This window comes from Acromyrmex echinatior, chromosome 5, assembly GCF_024713525.1.
Source record: "Acromyrmex echinatior isolate Ae372 chromosome 5, ASM2471352v2, whole genome shotgun sequence".
Taxonomy (NCBI): Eukaryota; Metazoa; Arthropoda; class Insecta; order Hymenoptera; family Formicidae; genus Acromyrmex; species Acromyrmex echinatior.
Genome location: NC_141856.1, coordinates 13,903,148 through 13,918,463, shown reverse-complemented (window position 1 = coordinate 13,918,463; position 15,316 = coordinate 13,903,148). Strand labels below are relative to the sequence as shown.

At 31.4% G+C, this 15,316-nt stretch overlaps 1 protein-coding gene across 2 annotated transcripts in view; it reads right to left on the bottom strand.

Annotated features, from left to right (window-relative positions):
- Nucleotides 1–14,912, bottom strand: part of LOC105151308 (uncharacterized) — a 34,167-nt gene extending 19,255 nt beyond the window's left edge. Inside the window, exons 1-3 of one of the 2 annotated variants that reach the window (XM_087406448.1) lie at nucleotides 13,352–14,912; nucleotides 11,471–11,581; nucleotides 9,923–10,036 (exon numbers count right to left, since the gene is read on the bottom strand). In XM_087406448.1, coding sequence (XP_087262574.1) covers nucleotides 9,923–9,992 — 70 coding nt within the window. In that variant the 5' untranslated portion in view covers nucleotides 9,993–10,036; nucleotides 11,471–11,581; nucleotides 13,352–14,912. The remainder of the gene's footprint in view (nucleotides 1–9,922; nucleotides 10,037–11,470; nucleotides 11,582–13,351) is intronic. The other variant, XM_087406449.1, reaches the window with a different exon arrangement.
- Between the last annotated feature and the right edge of the window lie 404 nt (nucleotides 14,913–15,316).

Genomic DNA, 15,316 nt, shown 5'->3' with positions numbered 1-15,316 from the left:
TAATCTTGACAAATCTCCTTATGTTACACGATAAACCACAGATGAGACGTGGCCGAAGCTAACGTCTATTGCGTCACGCGCGCTGTATGCCCTCGTTTTTTGCACGAGACGAATATGTCCTATATTTAGAATTAGACTTTGACCAATTTTTAACATGGAATTGCACTAGCGAGGAAAATATCGTGAACTACAACAAAACAATTCAATTGCTATGAGGGATTTAGCCGTAAAAAATAGGCCATTCGTATTTGCGACAGAAATCGAGAACTGACCTATCGAGTTATTTAGAAAATTCTCTCCACGCGAGAGATTATTGAATTCACAGATTTCTATTGTCGCCTCTCGATGTTTTCAAAACAGAGAGAGAAAGAGAGAGAGAGAGAGAGAGAGAGAGAGAGAGAGAGAGAGAGAGAGAGAGAGAGAGAGAGAGAGAGAGAGAGAGAGAGAGAGAGGAGTCAAACAATGCAGATTGAAAATTTGAGAAGATAACATATTGCAAATAGTTATTTGTAAAAAAAAAATTAAAAATAAAATATCTTCATTAAAATAGAAAAAAAATTTTTGTTTTATTTCTCCGTAATAAAATTCATAAATTGCTCTTTTAAAAAATATTTTAAAATATATCAAATTTTATTTAGATGTTATCTATTAAAGCATAACAAAATCGAAATGAGTACGCAGTACGCACTAGACGGCGGGAATTTATTGCTAATTACTCTTCTATGCCGAGTTATTCAACTACGAATGCGTATATCATGGATTTATCGCTATTTATTTTTATTCTCCCTTTCCAATACTTGGCTAAATGTATGCAGATATTCGAATAATCGCGATATGATATAAAAAATATGATTTATAGTTACTTATACCACGAGATACCTGATCTTTCCACAGATAAGAATCGAAAATAAAACTTTTGATCTGATATACATATATTGATTTATGAATAAAAAATTAATTAAATATTAAGTATATTAATTCATTATTAAAAAAAATATTTGTTGTATTATTTTACTTACTAATTAATATTTCATTGTTAAATATTTTGAACACAAAAATTTAATAATCAAAATATTAAACAAAACGTAGCAATTATAAATATATCTTTCTTCATCTATCACTTTTTTATATTGTAATTTGTAATTTTATAATATATATTAATAATAGTTTAATTCTAATAATAATTTTCTCTCTCAATTCCTATATGGAGATAAGACTGATTATTTTAGTCATAATTCAGTTTCAAAGAATTCATAATTATAGATAGTAATTATAGCCAGGTGTTCCGCAAGTTCGAGTTTAATATTCTGTTCGATCACTAATTTCGCAACTTTACTGATTTGCAAAATGCCATAATTAATCGACATTCAAATGCAGCGCAACAATAAATTCGATTATTATTACAATTCGGTTGTGGCATTTTGCTCATAACAATAATGTTACTTATACAATAATGATTTACGCATAACATAAAAATAATTATTATTTTGATGCTTCATGATTTGACTCACTAAACTACATGTTAACTACATGTCACTTAATGATACATATGTATCATTAATATATCATTGTATAACATTATTGAAAGAAATAAACTCTAAATAAATTGATTATATGTAGTGAAAATTAGTTATAAAACAAAAATGATTATTTACATAAAATACGTTATATTTGATTTACATAAAATACATTATATTTGATAGAATTTAATTCCAGAAAATTATTTCGATGAAAGAAATGTGACATGATAATATTCTTTAATTTTTCGAATTTTCGCGATCATTTTGAAATATTACTATCAAAATTCAGCTATCAAGATTGTTTCATTTCGTCCATTCGCAGAAATTCAGGTACATTTCAGCATTGACAGATCGATCACACAGGATCGAAGTTCCAAGTCCAGGAAATCATGCTTGTCAACTGCGCGCACGTCGACGCCCGATGCAATTTCCGTACAATCAAACGGCAAACACGGATTCGTTATACGTTGCTCCGTCGCAACGTACCCTTGTAATTCCATATGCAAATTCTATGCTGCAAGCTCGAGCACGCCGTGCCAGGAGATCGAATCAATATTGTACCAGGTTGGATGCTACGTCCAGCCAAATAATTCACGACCTTACATATGTCGCAATCATCAGTGCGCCAAGAAATATGTTGAAAAGTAACATCTCATAATTTATAAATTTAGAATTTCAAGTCGTCAAGACAAATAATCTCGCGAGTACAATTAAACTTTGCTTTATCTTATCAGTAAAGACTGTAATATATTGCTAGAGAAAACCATTATAGTCTTTTACCTTACTTTGTCGCGTAATGTTCATTACGTATTCATTGTACGTTTATCATTCAAACTAGTTAAATAATCCCAAATGCGATATGAGGAGATTTTTATAGGGACACAAATTCTACGGATAATTCCTTGCAAATAGATTTAATAGATGAATCGCTTTTTCTATCAACTTTGTAAAGTGATTTATTTTATGTATAATGAGAAATTGATATATACTTTTTCTAAAATATTATTTTTCAGTATTCGGGGCAAAATCAATTCGCAAAATAAAATATTTGAAATTGATATAGATAGATAACAGTAAACAACGTAGACTGCGTTTACACTTTAATCGGGTTTAATAACATCCGTAGTTATGAACTGGTCAATCATAGCTATACCTCTGAAGAATGGAATGACTGTGATTAGTCAGTTTCCAACTACGAATGTTAAACCCGATTAAGGTTGTCTGTGTAAACGTAATCATAGAAGTCGCTAAAGCATGAGGCTTCCAGGTTTCCATGTATATCTGTCTATATAATCACGATCTGAACAACCGCAGAATCTGGTCGTTCATCTATTATATATTAGTCAAATTATAGATGTAACATTATGAATTATATTTGACAACGCGATAGGTCAAATTATAGTTTGACATTTCAAAGTTACTCTAGAACCGAAAGCTCAATAAAAAAATGTGCCTTTGCAGAAAATGTTTTAAGTAGATAGCAGAAATGTCAAAAATCACGATATAAAACTGCGGAAAATGGCTCCTGCAAAAAAAGCCGCTCCATTGGGAAGCCGTTGTTAAAAATTAAAACACCTAAAAGAACACGATATGCGAAATTCGTTTGTGTAAAATACTGAAATGTGAAAAAAAACCTACAGATGCGTGATAACAGTTGGACAGTTAAAGTTTATAGACAAGCTACGTGGTAGAATTTTTTTCAGCAGAGGTTATTCAATCTTTTCACACGCACACATGACACCCTTTGGATTTCAGATTAAAAGAGGTAGATTGTGGAGTTAGTAATATCGCACAGTGAACAAATATTCGCGCGATGACGAACTTTATTGCACCGAGATATATGCGGAGTTTTTTGCGAGTCAATGCGCTTCGCAAGGGGTTGATAAACAGTCGTTGCTCGCGACCTGTTACTGAGCCATTTTTTGTGCCCATTTAAACTGTCTCGCGCAAACGACGATGCATAAAGTCGCCCGGGGTGTTTATCGGTAAGCACCGAGTATGCTTATAATTTATTTTATTTTCTTTCGATTTCTGTCACCTGCCCTTCTTCTCCTTAAATCCATTTCACAAAAATAATCCCTTCGTTAAGTGAGGATAATCGTAAATGCCAATAATTATGCTTCGATTGAATTAGTTCATTATTAATGATAAGAATAAATATTTATACGTCGTATCTTGTGTCTTATCCATGTGTATCTTATCCATTGTAAAATACTATCTATATTAAAGATATACGATCATGTTTTAGTGCTGAATCCAATCAAATCAAATCATTGAAAAACATAACTTCTAATTAACAACATAATAATTGTTAAATTAATTTTTAATATATAAATGATAAATAGATAATATATCGATAATAAATATATATGTAATATATAAACAATAAAAAAGATTTCTATGTAAGAAAAATAATATTAATTATATACTATTTTATAAGATTGTTAATACATGTAATTCGTATTCGAACTTCTTAGATTCAAAATTTTCGAATAGTTGGAATTTGAATCATAAAAATTCAAATTCCAATAGAATCGAATCTCTAAATTTCTTGGAAAAAATTTACACCTTTGAATAAGAGCAGATTTTCACTCTTTTTTAATAGTGACAATATATTGACTCTTTTAGAGTAAGATTTTATTTCACAAAATTTAGAAGAGATTGCCTGATTCTATTTGTATTTTAATAATTTGTACATTTCTATGTACAAATTAACTAACGAATAAATAAATATATAATTAAACAGTCAGATATTAATACAAGTGCAACATATTGACTTGCTCTATTTTTGAATAAAATTATGTATATTAATACTAATTTTAATACTATATTATCAAACTTTATTAAAAAGCGCTTCCGTCATGAAGCCAACATAATGATAGTCGAGCTCAATTAATCTTCTGTTTTCATTGTATTTATTAGCTACTTTTTAAAAACTCATTGCTAAAGTCCAAGGCTTTATGAGATATGCTTCTCAAACTTATTTCGTAATTGACGTTTTTGAGGTTTCTCATTAAAATAAACTTTACTCGCAAGAAGTAACATTGCTTTACTAAACTTCTTTAATTTTTAAATTTCTTTTACACTTTATGTATATTTTTTTAATTTGTCAGCTCTTCACTTATATATTTTTATGACGGTATATATGTTTTTTTTGTATATTGTTTGTCGTATACATTCTCTATTTAACACATGTGGTAGATGAAATATAATAATCCATATGGTAATATATATTTTACAATGCTCAAAGCTTTCAACTTTAATAAAATTTTAACTTTAATATAATAACTTTAATATAATAACAAAATAATACTAAAAAGGAAATTTTTGTTAGATTTTTAAATTAATATAATCAGATTTTTATTAAAACGACGTAATAAATCTAGAAAATATATCTATCCGTTTATAGGCAACGTGTATTACTCTTAGCAAAGCGCGGCTATTCATTTCTGATGTGTAGATGACACAGCGTGGATAGAGAGAATGGAAAACCGCCACCCCAATCAATAGCCCATGATGAACGGTGCAACGGCTATATTGGAATAGCACTGATGGCGTATAGACGCTTGGTCGGACCCTGATAAATTATTCAATGTTAGCCAAGTGGACCTCGATGTATTTGCTCCTAAAACCGAGTTCCGGAGCCCTATAACGAGTTATTCACTTGATCTCGTTCCTTGACCGAAACCGATACCAAATGCCACAACTCGCGACGCCCTATTGACCCTCAGTAAGTCAGCTCGCACGCATGACTTAACGCCATCATCGTTATTGCCCGATAGCATCGCGCGAGGTAAACAAGAATCTGCTTGCTTTACCAGATGTATCGCAAAAGTTTGCTTTGGAGAAGTTTACCATGGTATATTGTAATAATGCATCAAATTATGTAATAACTTTCTCGCCTGTTTGTCTAGTAAATATTACCGATAGCGTTATAAATCGTTTAAACATTTGCTATTTAGAGACAGATAAAGCGAATTGCAATAAAGAGTTAATTATTTTATCAAAAATGTTTTTGATGGGAAAAACGTTTCAACTAGAATAATGAAAATAATATCATTTAATTGTTGAATAAACAATAATTAGATTCTTTTGGAATAATAATAATGCTGAATGTTTTGCATAGAATTCATTATAGATAATTATTTTCTGTTATCAAATAAAATTAATAAATAAGCTACAATATGTGGATATAATTATACATGTATCATTTATTTTAATATTTCTTCAAATTTAGATTTCGCGATGCTAGAAATATGAAAAAATGTATAGCTGCACATTAGCTGCACATTAATATGTACGAATAAATAAAAAATCATTATTATTTCTTACTACATTATAACTCATATTAAAATTGTTCTTAACTTGTATATCATTACGTTATTCTTTCACAATTTGTGCATGCAATATTTCAAAATGTACAAGATGCAATAATAAATAATTATTTTAAGTGAAAGATTTAATAAAGGAATAATCACACACAAAAAGGACAATTGTATTACAATTATTCTTATTTAAAAGTCATTTTTGCGAAATAAATTTAATAATAAATGATAGATTTAATAGATAGATCTAATTTCTAATAATGATGAATTAATTGATAAACAAAAGAAAGTACGATACATATGACTAAAACTATTGTCGATTAGGTCTTGAGTATCGAATAGAGGATGATCGTTTTTATTTGGAAACATTTGCGCGATACGAATGTCGTGTCCCTTCCGATCAGCGAGTTTAATTAGATCGAGCAGTTCGTTACGGCTGGTATCGAATTCTTCATGATACAGGAAAAGGAAAAATGTCGATAGTAATCGTAGCCGCAATTCGCGCATGTAATTCGTTTCGTCAATTATCACCAATAAATTGTATTTGGAACACGTTATCGGTGCTTTCATTATATAATCGCCTATGCGTATAAATATGGAAATATGCAATATGCCTCATACGAGAGAAAAACAGAGAAAGAAACAGAGAAAGAGAATACGATGTACTAGAAATCATAACAATATATACTCGATAATAGGATGCGTGCCGCTTCAGGGGAGCGTATTATCTGTTTCTATTATACACAATACGAGCTTTCATACGATTTTGTGAATTATGATTCGTTATTGTTATCTTCAAAATATTACAAGATTAAATTTTTGATTGAATAATTTCAATAATTTTTTTCAAGTTTTTTAATCGTTAATCACCTTATGAACAATTAGATAATTAGCAAGTCAATTTAGTCATAATTAAGTTTTGTAATATACCTTATATTCAATATTTTATTATATTTTTTATGGATATCATTAAATAATATTATATAACTGCTGTTCTATAAATTTCAAACTGTGTATATTTTTCAAAAAATGCTTTAAATATCGTTATTAATTCAATCAAAGCAAATTTGATATCTTTTAAACTTGAATTTTTTAAATATCCAAAAGAAGAAAGATATTAATAAACAAAAATAATTAATGTATTAGATACGCTAGATGCGCTTCTACATTTTAATAATTTCTATTTAAATTTCTCCTACCTTCTAATATCATTAACGATGTTTCGCATTGCGGACTGCATTTATCCGAGTTTGTAACAAAACGCCTACATTTACGGTAACTTCGAGGATCATTATTAATTATACAAGAAAACAGCTCTGCTGCTGGCGTGACAGTTGCCGATCTAGAATTTCATATTAATTAATACAACAGACGGTGCGGGATGCCCTCATGCGCGTTATTATTAATTTCGGTGCGCGTTGACTCGTTCGTCGCAAACTGTTTCCGCATTATAATTTCGCTCGATGTTGAATTCACGAGAGAAGTGCACATTATTTTCTGATGTACTTAAACGTTGTCGACTGCATTAATGATAATGTGCTATGTATTAAAATAAATGTATAATCGCTACTGCATTTTTTTTTTTTTAGAAAGTCGATAATATGAACGATCAAGTTAAAAATAATCCCGTAAGATTTTAAGTTAAAAAAATTAAATTGTTAACATTAAAGTTTAATTATTAATATAACGGATTAATCACTGAAGAAAATGTATGTGATACGTTTTTAATTATATTTATTATTTGATTGGGTGTGTTCTTTATATGACCTAACATCATATAACATAAAATATTAATAGATAAAACATTAATAGTGTGATAGTGTTTACCAGTGCAGTCAAAATTTAATATAAACTGTTAGATATTCTATTTAATATAAATTATTATTCGTGTCTCAAAAAACTTTAAAAACTAACAATCTTTCTTTGTCTTACATGCATTTTTCTTCTAATCATCTATTCTGCTCCTTATATTGCTAATGTGTCAAGCTGGTCGTGTTATAAATTTTAAGGAGCTTAATTCTACGTAATTATCAAAGTTTCTAAGTTGCCTCGCGAACACGAGAATAATTGCGGGACGAAAGGTAGAGTAAGGAAAGAAGAAAGAAAGAAAAGATGGAGAGGACCCTTCGAAACTTTTCAAGATCGAACTCTTTAAAACATGCCGATTTTTCGATCGTTATTTATTTGTACACGATCCCGACAGTGATGGTTCACGAAAGAATTAGAAGAAGACGAGCGACCGCTACGAAATTGATGACATTTTGATTTATGATACAAAGATGAAAATCCCACCCTGGGAAACGGGACACGGAAGGGTCGCGTCCCGCAAGACTCCCAGACGCCTTTATTCCGTAGCGGCGCCAATTTTTTCGATCTGCATCTCGATCATCATCGTATGTGTCACTCGCTTGTAAGAGAACACTCGCGAGAGTGCTTTCTCGTGAGATTTATGATGTCCCAATGCTGCGGAAAAATGGAGACCAAAAATGCGAGGAAAAGCGAATCGATCGTTTCGAGTGGTGTAGGTCTACATTCGCTGATACTGTCTGTATGAAACATACTGCATGCTTTTATCAAACTTCGTCTCTTTGTGTTTTAATCCTATATATAGTACCGAAATGAATTTAAGAGTTAAACCAATTAAGAATTTAATACCGATTATGAACAAAGGAGATTTATTAATTGATACAATTTGAATCTCATAATATTCTATATATAGCTGTTGTGATTTTTATAATTTGACCGAGCGCTTAAAAATTTTTTAATGACAGCTATTATCTGTTGCAATTTTAATTTTATTTGATTAAGTTCGCCGCGAATCATAATTCTTACTACAATTATTCTGTTACTGACAAGTGATCGAAGTTCCTCCGGCAAGGATTCTCAGCGGTACAAGGGATTGACGCGCTATTTCAGGAAGCCATAGTGATCACGCTTCGATCGCCAATGAGAGCTTATCTCGACGGCGGCTTCTAAAGAAGACGCCTGTATACACGTACATGTACCGTTAGTAGCCGTCGCCAATAGCCTTTTCACCCCCTTGATCCATCCCTTGACTAAACTTACTCTAGGCTCGGTAAGTTATTATATCGTGAAAATAAGGGGAAAATTGGAAAGCGGTTTAGCCGTGAAAACGGTGTCAATTACCGCCAGTGTCGATGATATCGGTCTAGGAAAGGAAATGGCGTTTCGCGGCCTCCTCGTTCGCGCGATAGAATGCTTTTACGACACCGGTACAAAGAATACGAGGGACGAATATAACGGAAAATTTCTCGATGATAATTTTCTAACGATGTTATCGGGCAAAACTGTAATTATCAGGCAGAGACGAAGATAAGAAGAAATTAATTTATTGCGTTCGCAAGGATGGGAGCCACGGAGTGCAATCTGATGAAACGTAACGAGGAAGTAATTCGTTGTGTCCTAGTTGGCGGAAATTTGTAAGATTGCCTTTCGGAGGTGAGTGATAGCCGTCGTGATAAAGTTTGAAGGATGAACATGAATAGATGATGTAGAGATTTGTGCTTATCGAGTACCGGAAAATTTCTGACATCACAATCTCGTTTCTTAAATGGTTTTTTGTGCTTAAATTCGGATGTATATGTGTATGTGTGTGTTTGCCTGCATGAAACTGTTATAATATTCCCTAACTTGACATATAATCCTCAAATTTAGTTGAAAGTCTTATAATTTCATTTATTATTATTCAAATTAATATAATTATGTTGATACGATCACGTGAAGCAACCCTGACATATTTGATTAAATTTATTAATTTAATCATTAGAACATTTATTTGAATTATTTGTTAAATTTATTGGTGCAATAACTCGATAATACTTTCTTCGTTTTGAATGCACAAGCGACGGCTAAAGTTCTTATAATTCGCCAAGTTTTATTCGCTCACATTTTACTTAATGTAATCACGACTATCAACAATGTACAATGGCGTCAAGCCGTGGCCATCTATTTTGGAGCTCGCAGAACCATAACGGAGCGTGTTTACGCGGACTAATAAATTTCGTGAGTTACCGAAACTCCCTTCGAACTTTATGATAAAGCGTCGACGTCACCTACCGGTGGGTGTACAAGGAGTTCTTGCTGCCTCTACGAGATCTTCTCGACTTCCGGGCGGCGCCTCCAGCATTGTCGCGCTGCCGGAAAATTTCTTTACGCATAGCAGGCTTAACGCTGGAAGAAACCACAAGTAATGCATTACACATATAACTTCCAATTTCAAATCAAATAAATCTATCGTAATTACATTGTAAGCAACAAATCTCAATATCTCAAGTAATAAGATGACGTCAAATGACGTCTCTCAATAACGTTTTAATAATGTCCTTAATGGCAATAAGACGTTACCTTACTACTTGAAATAATAATAAAAACTATAATATAAAATATATTTGTTTATATTGATAACTTTTGTATTTTAACTTATCTAATTGCAACATAAATATAAAGTATAAATAGTATAAATATGTAGTGTTGTTTATCTGTTTCTGTTAATTGGACAAAATTGTAAAATAAGGTCAAATAGATTAAAGTAACTTTGAATCAGGGATGTTAATCGCGAGAAGAGTTTGCAAGTAAATTTGCAAGAAAGAAATTCCTGATTAAATGACCTCGTCGATGTAACTGCGGTATAATTAGGGCACACTATAGAGAGGTTGCTTAGCATTTTCAAGCAATGTACTCCGCTCGGCATTCGATAGCTCTTTCCTAGGAAATTGGAGACGCCACCATACATATTTATAGGCAGAGCCCTTTGGGAATTTGGGAAACTATCAGAGAGGGAAAAGGGAAGGGGAGAGAGAGAGAAAGAGAGAGAGTAGCTTAGGAAAAAAAAAGGGATTAGAAGTGTGCCTTTCTTATGCTCATGGGGGCATTAATACCATTCAGTGCGCGGTCAACTATAAAATTTCTTGTAATATTTAAGAAACGCATTTTTGTTTATCTAATCAATATATTCTCTAAATTTCTTGGAAATCTCACTCCAAGAGAGTGAAAATGCAGCCATATTTTTTGGAGAAGAATAAAAATATTTCATAAAGAAGAGTGACAATTTTTATTCTTTTTGATTTACAAGATTTTATTTATCAAAAATCATTTATTTTCATTACTACAATTTTTCGCGTACAATGGTCCCCGATCAAAAACGTAATTTTCCATTAGAAACAAAAATGCAGCGCACGTTATTCGAAACTAGGTCGAAACCAGAATTGAGAATGCATATTTCTAGCAATGTAACAACACTGCGATTTATAAAATGATACAATAGCATTGTTAAACTAAATAGAATAACCCGTTTTCACCAAAAATTGAAAACTTTTATTACGCTTACAACCAGCTAATTTTACATTTATAATTTTATACTATTGTTTAAAATTTCATAAATAATAATGTATAAAAAATGTTTGAATTGCAAAAAACAATATATGTGGTTACGAGCCATTTCAAGAAAAAATAATTGAAGTTTTAAACATCGCACTATATAGTTCTGTATCCGTACATCACTGTTATACGTAACGTTAATATTAGACTGCAATTTTATAGATTCACGTATGATTTTTTAAATAAAATTATTTAATCCGTAAATGGAAAAGTGATTTATTGACTCACCCCGCTTTACGTCCCGCCACGTGTTCGTGATTTCGCCGAATCTGCCCAGTCCGTTTGTTGTCCGTCCATATATTCCTCTCACATCGTTCAGAGGTTCGGTTTTTCTCGACCCTGCAACAATAACAATTATCAATTTTCATTAATATGCATTCATAATCATGTTTTTTATAATATTATTTATATAATATCTTAATTAAAACCTTTTTAAGGATTTATAATTAAACTTTAAAAAAAAAGAAATTTTCTCTCAAATAATATGAAACGCAGAATATAATTGAGCACTGTACGTGCGCGCATACGAAGAAAACAGGTTAAATTTAGAATTTGCAAAATTTACATATGTGAGTTGACCCCAGCGATTAAGTCTTTAAAGTCTGATTTTTTTTTTAAATACGACGTACATTATAGTTATTATTTTTAAACATGGTCGAAACATAAGAATTAACGAATTTAAAATGACAAATCCGATATAATGAATCCAAAAAATAAAATATTATCAAATTGTACTAAAAATATTTTTTATATGTGATTTTAAAAGGAATATTTAAAAGTCAAATATAAACAGACTTAAAATATTGTGTACAAAATTAAAAAAATATGACAGTTTCATAATACGTATTATTAATATTATAATTTTTTATCAATAAAATTAAATGTTTATTGGTAATAAGACAAATATTGGTAAAAGATATGTAGATTAAAAAGTTAAAAGTTAAAAGTTAAAAGTTCTCGCATTTATAAATATCAAACAAAAAAATCAATTATCGCGTGACGTCAGAAACATTTTGCGCGTGAAACTTCATAAATACATCGCAAAATAGTGCACTTGTGATAATCAGCCATTCTTGATGACTCTCACGATGACTTTTCCCACAAACATAGTACATAGGTACTTTCCAGCAAGAGACACAGTATAACAGTGAATCATTACATTCTTGCTGTTTGCCAATGTTATTTCACCACAAAGGTGAAAATGATTCACTGTGTTTCACTTTGTTATCTATGTCTCTTGCAGAGGGAAAGCATCCAATATCTAGACCGAGTATTCGCAGTTATTTGTGGAGTAGAGTTCGAGGTGTACTTAGAAAAGAATTCGCTTTTTTTTTGTTTTGTGTTCTCTTCCACTCGTATTCCTTCCGTTCTCTCTCATTCGCGTTTTTTCTTCTCACTCTTTTTACGCGTGAAAAGAAGAGAACGCAAAGAGCGCAAAATAAAGTGAGTCTTTTTCTGTGTGTGCACCCATCATTCCTCAACACATTTAATCCCGATGTACTATATTCATGTTTTTTCCATATGTCGAAACTCCATTTTATTTTGTGAGATCTACGGAGATTACATTCGCTTCCGCATAGCAACTAAACGCGACGCAATTTGACGTGTTGCACATGCAACAAATGCATAATGCGACTAGACTTGCATATGCATGAAGTCACGAAACGTATATGTGCACGTATGCGCGTCCAGGAACACAAGAGGGTAGACTCGAGCACCAGGTAAACAACCGCACACCACAAAATGCCGGAATCACTTTGGAACATTAGAACGTTGTAACTTAAGTTTTATTGCTTTGCCAGGGTAAGGGTAACAGTAATAAAATAAAAGATTCACCGCAACCACCAATTCCGCAGCGGAATACTTATTTCCCCTCATACATTCTTTGTTGCACTCGATAATAAAATTCTCCAACAGAAATGTTAATACGATATTATCATAAAATTTATTTGTTTTACTAGAATTTTTGCTTAAAACGAGATAAATATTTGAATCATGGAAAAAAAGGAAAGCGAAGATTTTGTATGCAAAAAGTGCAAGCAAAACAGATATTTTCATTTATAAAAAAAAAAAAAGAAAATTATGATTTTATGTAACTTTCCAACTTACGAATAAAGCTATTTTATCAATTATACTGAGTTTACAGTTAACTTCACTCACGATTCTCCCGGTCACTATAATAAATCAACTACAGTCCTCGTAATTCAGTCTGACCACAATTACATTCTCGTAATTATTTCATCGCTCGTCACGGTGTGTAGCAGGCGAGCGTGACTTTTACACTGAACGTTCTCTGCTGCGGCGCCAATAAAATGCGGCCGACAGTCGAAAGTACTTTATGCGATTGTCAGGCGCGAGTTAACGCACTCGGGAATAACGCGGTAGGCGAAATTGGTCGTAAATTCTACGGTTCAGAAATCTTTTTATCTCTTAATGTAGCTCCCCCACGTCGTTTCACGCGATATCTACTACTACCGTTACAAGATAAGGGATGCCGCGTACTCCCTTCTTAATCTCCACTTTTTCACCTCGTTTTTTTGGTGAGCTCATCCAACGGTCGATTTCTTTAAGCACATATTTTTCTCTCGACGCGAATACTTTTCTTACATTGTAATCATTATTCGTCCGCAAGACGTTTGCAACATATTATGTATTTGCAAATATTTCCAAAATTGTTACATACTATAATTTAGAAAAACAGAAATATAGCTCTTGTTATTCAAAACGTAGAGTATAATTTACGTAAAAACTCTGCGCCAATAGCTGACTATAACTGGATTATTGATCGGTCGAAAATATCGTATATTTGCGTAACATTGCGTCATAGTATCGGAAAAAAACTGTATTCACTTCTGCGAGAGAAATATATTTTTCCTAAATAATTATTGGCGTGCAATGTTTGTGTGGAATATGTGTGTATGTGGATTTGCTACCTTTATCCTTTATACTAGACTTTTTCTTTCTATTATTAAATTGTTACAGCTATAAAAAAAATTGTACTTTGTTAACAAATAAATTGTAACATTGGACAGAATCAGTTAAAAGCTTAAAAAAATATGATAGCCAAGAGAAGATTGTTGGTTAGTTTTTTTACGCTTTTTATTTTTATAACATAACAATAATTTTTTAAAAGGTCAATTAAATATTTCAAAAAATTAATAATATTTAATAAAAAATGCCTATGTTATTATTATATAAATATAATATTATAAAAAAGAAACATAGTATTAAGAAATATACTAAATGTCAAACACATTATTTATGTATGAACTTATTTCCATTCTATAGAGAGCATTCCATTATTTAAATATAAATGACACCAAATTCTCTTCAAAAAATTGGTGTCATTTATATTTGAATGAAGGAATTTTCTCAAAAATAAGAAAGTAAAAAGAATTATTTTTTATGGCAATTTTTAAAATAAAATTAAATGTCATTTGTATATGGATAACGTACTGTCAATGTACTTGTGATTGTTGAAAAATTTAAAAATAATTTTTATATAAGATTTAGGTAACTCTCTTTTAAGAACATTATACAACTCTGCTAAATCATTCCGTGACATAATATGTTTGTGATTTCCCATTGGCACTGAATATAAACGGATATGACAAGTAGGCCGCAGGGACGTTCAAAGAGAATGTAGATATTAACATCTAAATCCCTATTACATTTCCAACTCCTGCAGAAGCAATTTCAGACGTCAGTCATGATAAAGAAAATAGTAAAAAGAAAAAATAAAAGAATTTTTAAAACAAGTTAAATAAGATATCAAGAAGTCTAAAGTAAGAAGTAATTGCAGCAAAGAGTATAAACCTTGACAAAATTATCCGAATTAATGTTTTGTAAAAACGTACTTAGGTTTTATTTTATATTATCGGTACGTTTTGACGCAGGTGGTGGAAGATGTAAAGCATTATAAAGAAGCTAGTAAAGATGTTACAGAGTCACCGATAAGCGCGGAAATTGGCATGAAGGAAATCGATTGGTATTGCGGAGAAAAGGGAAGAAAAATGCTGGATGCACCACGGTAGAAACTACATTTCTCCGTCATGTTACTCTTTTCTCCTAAAA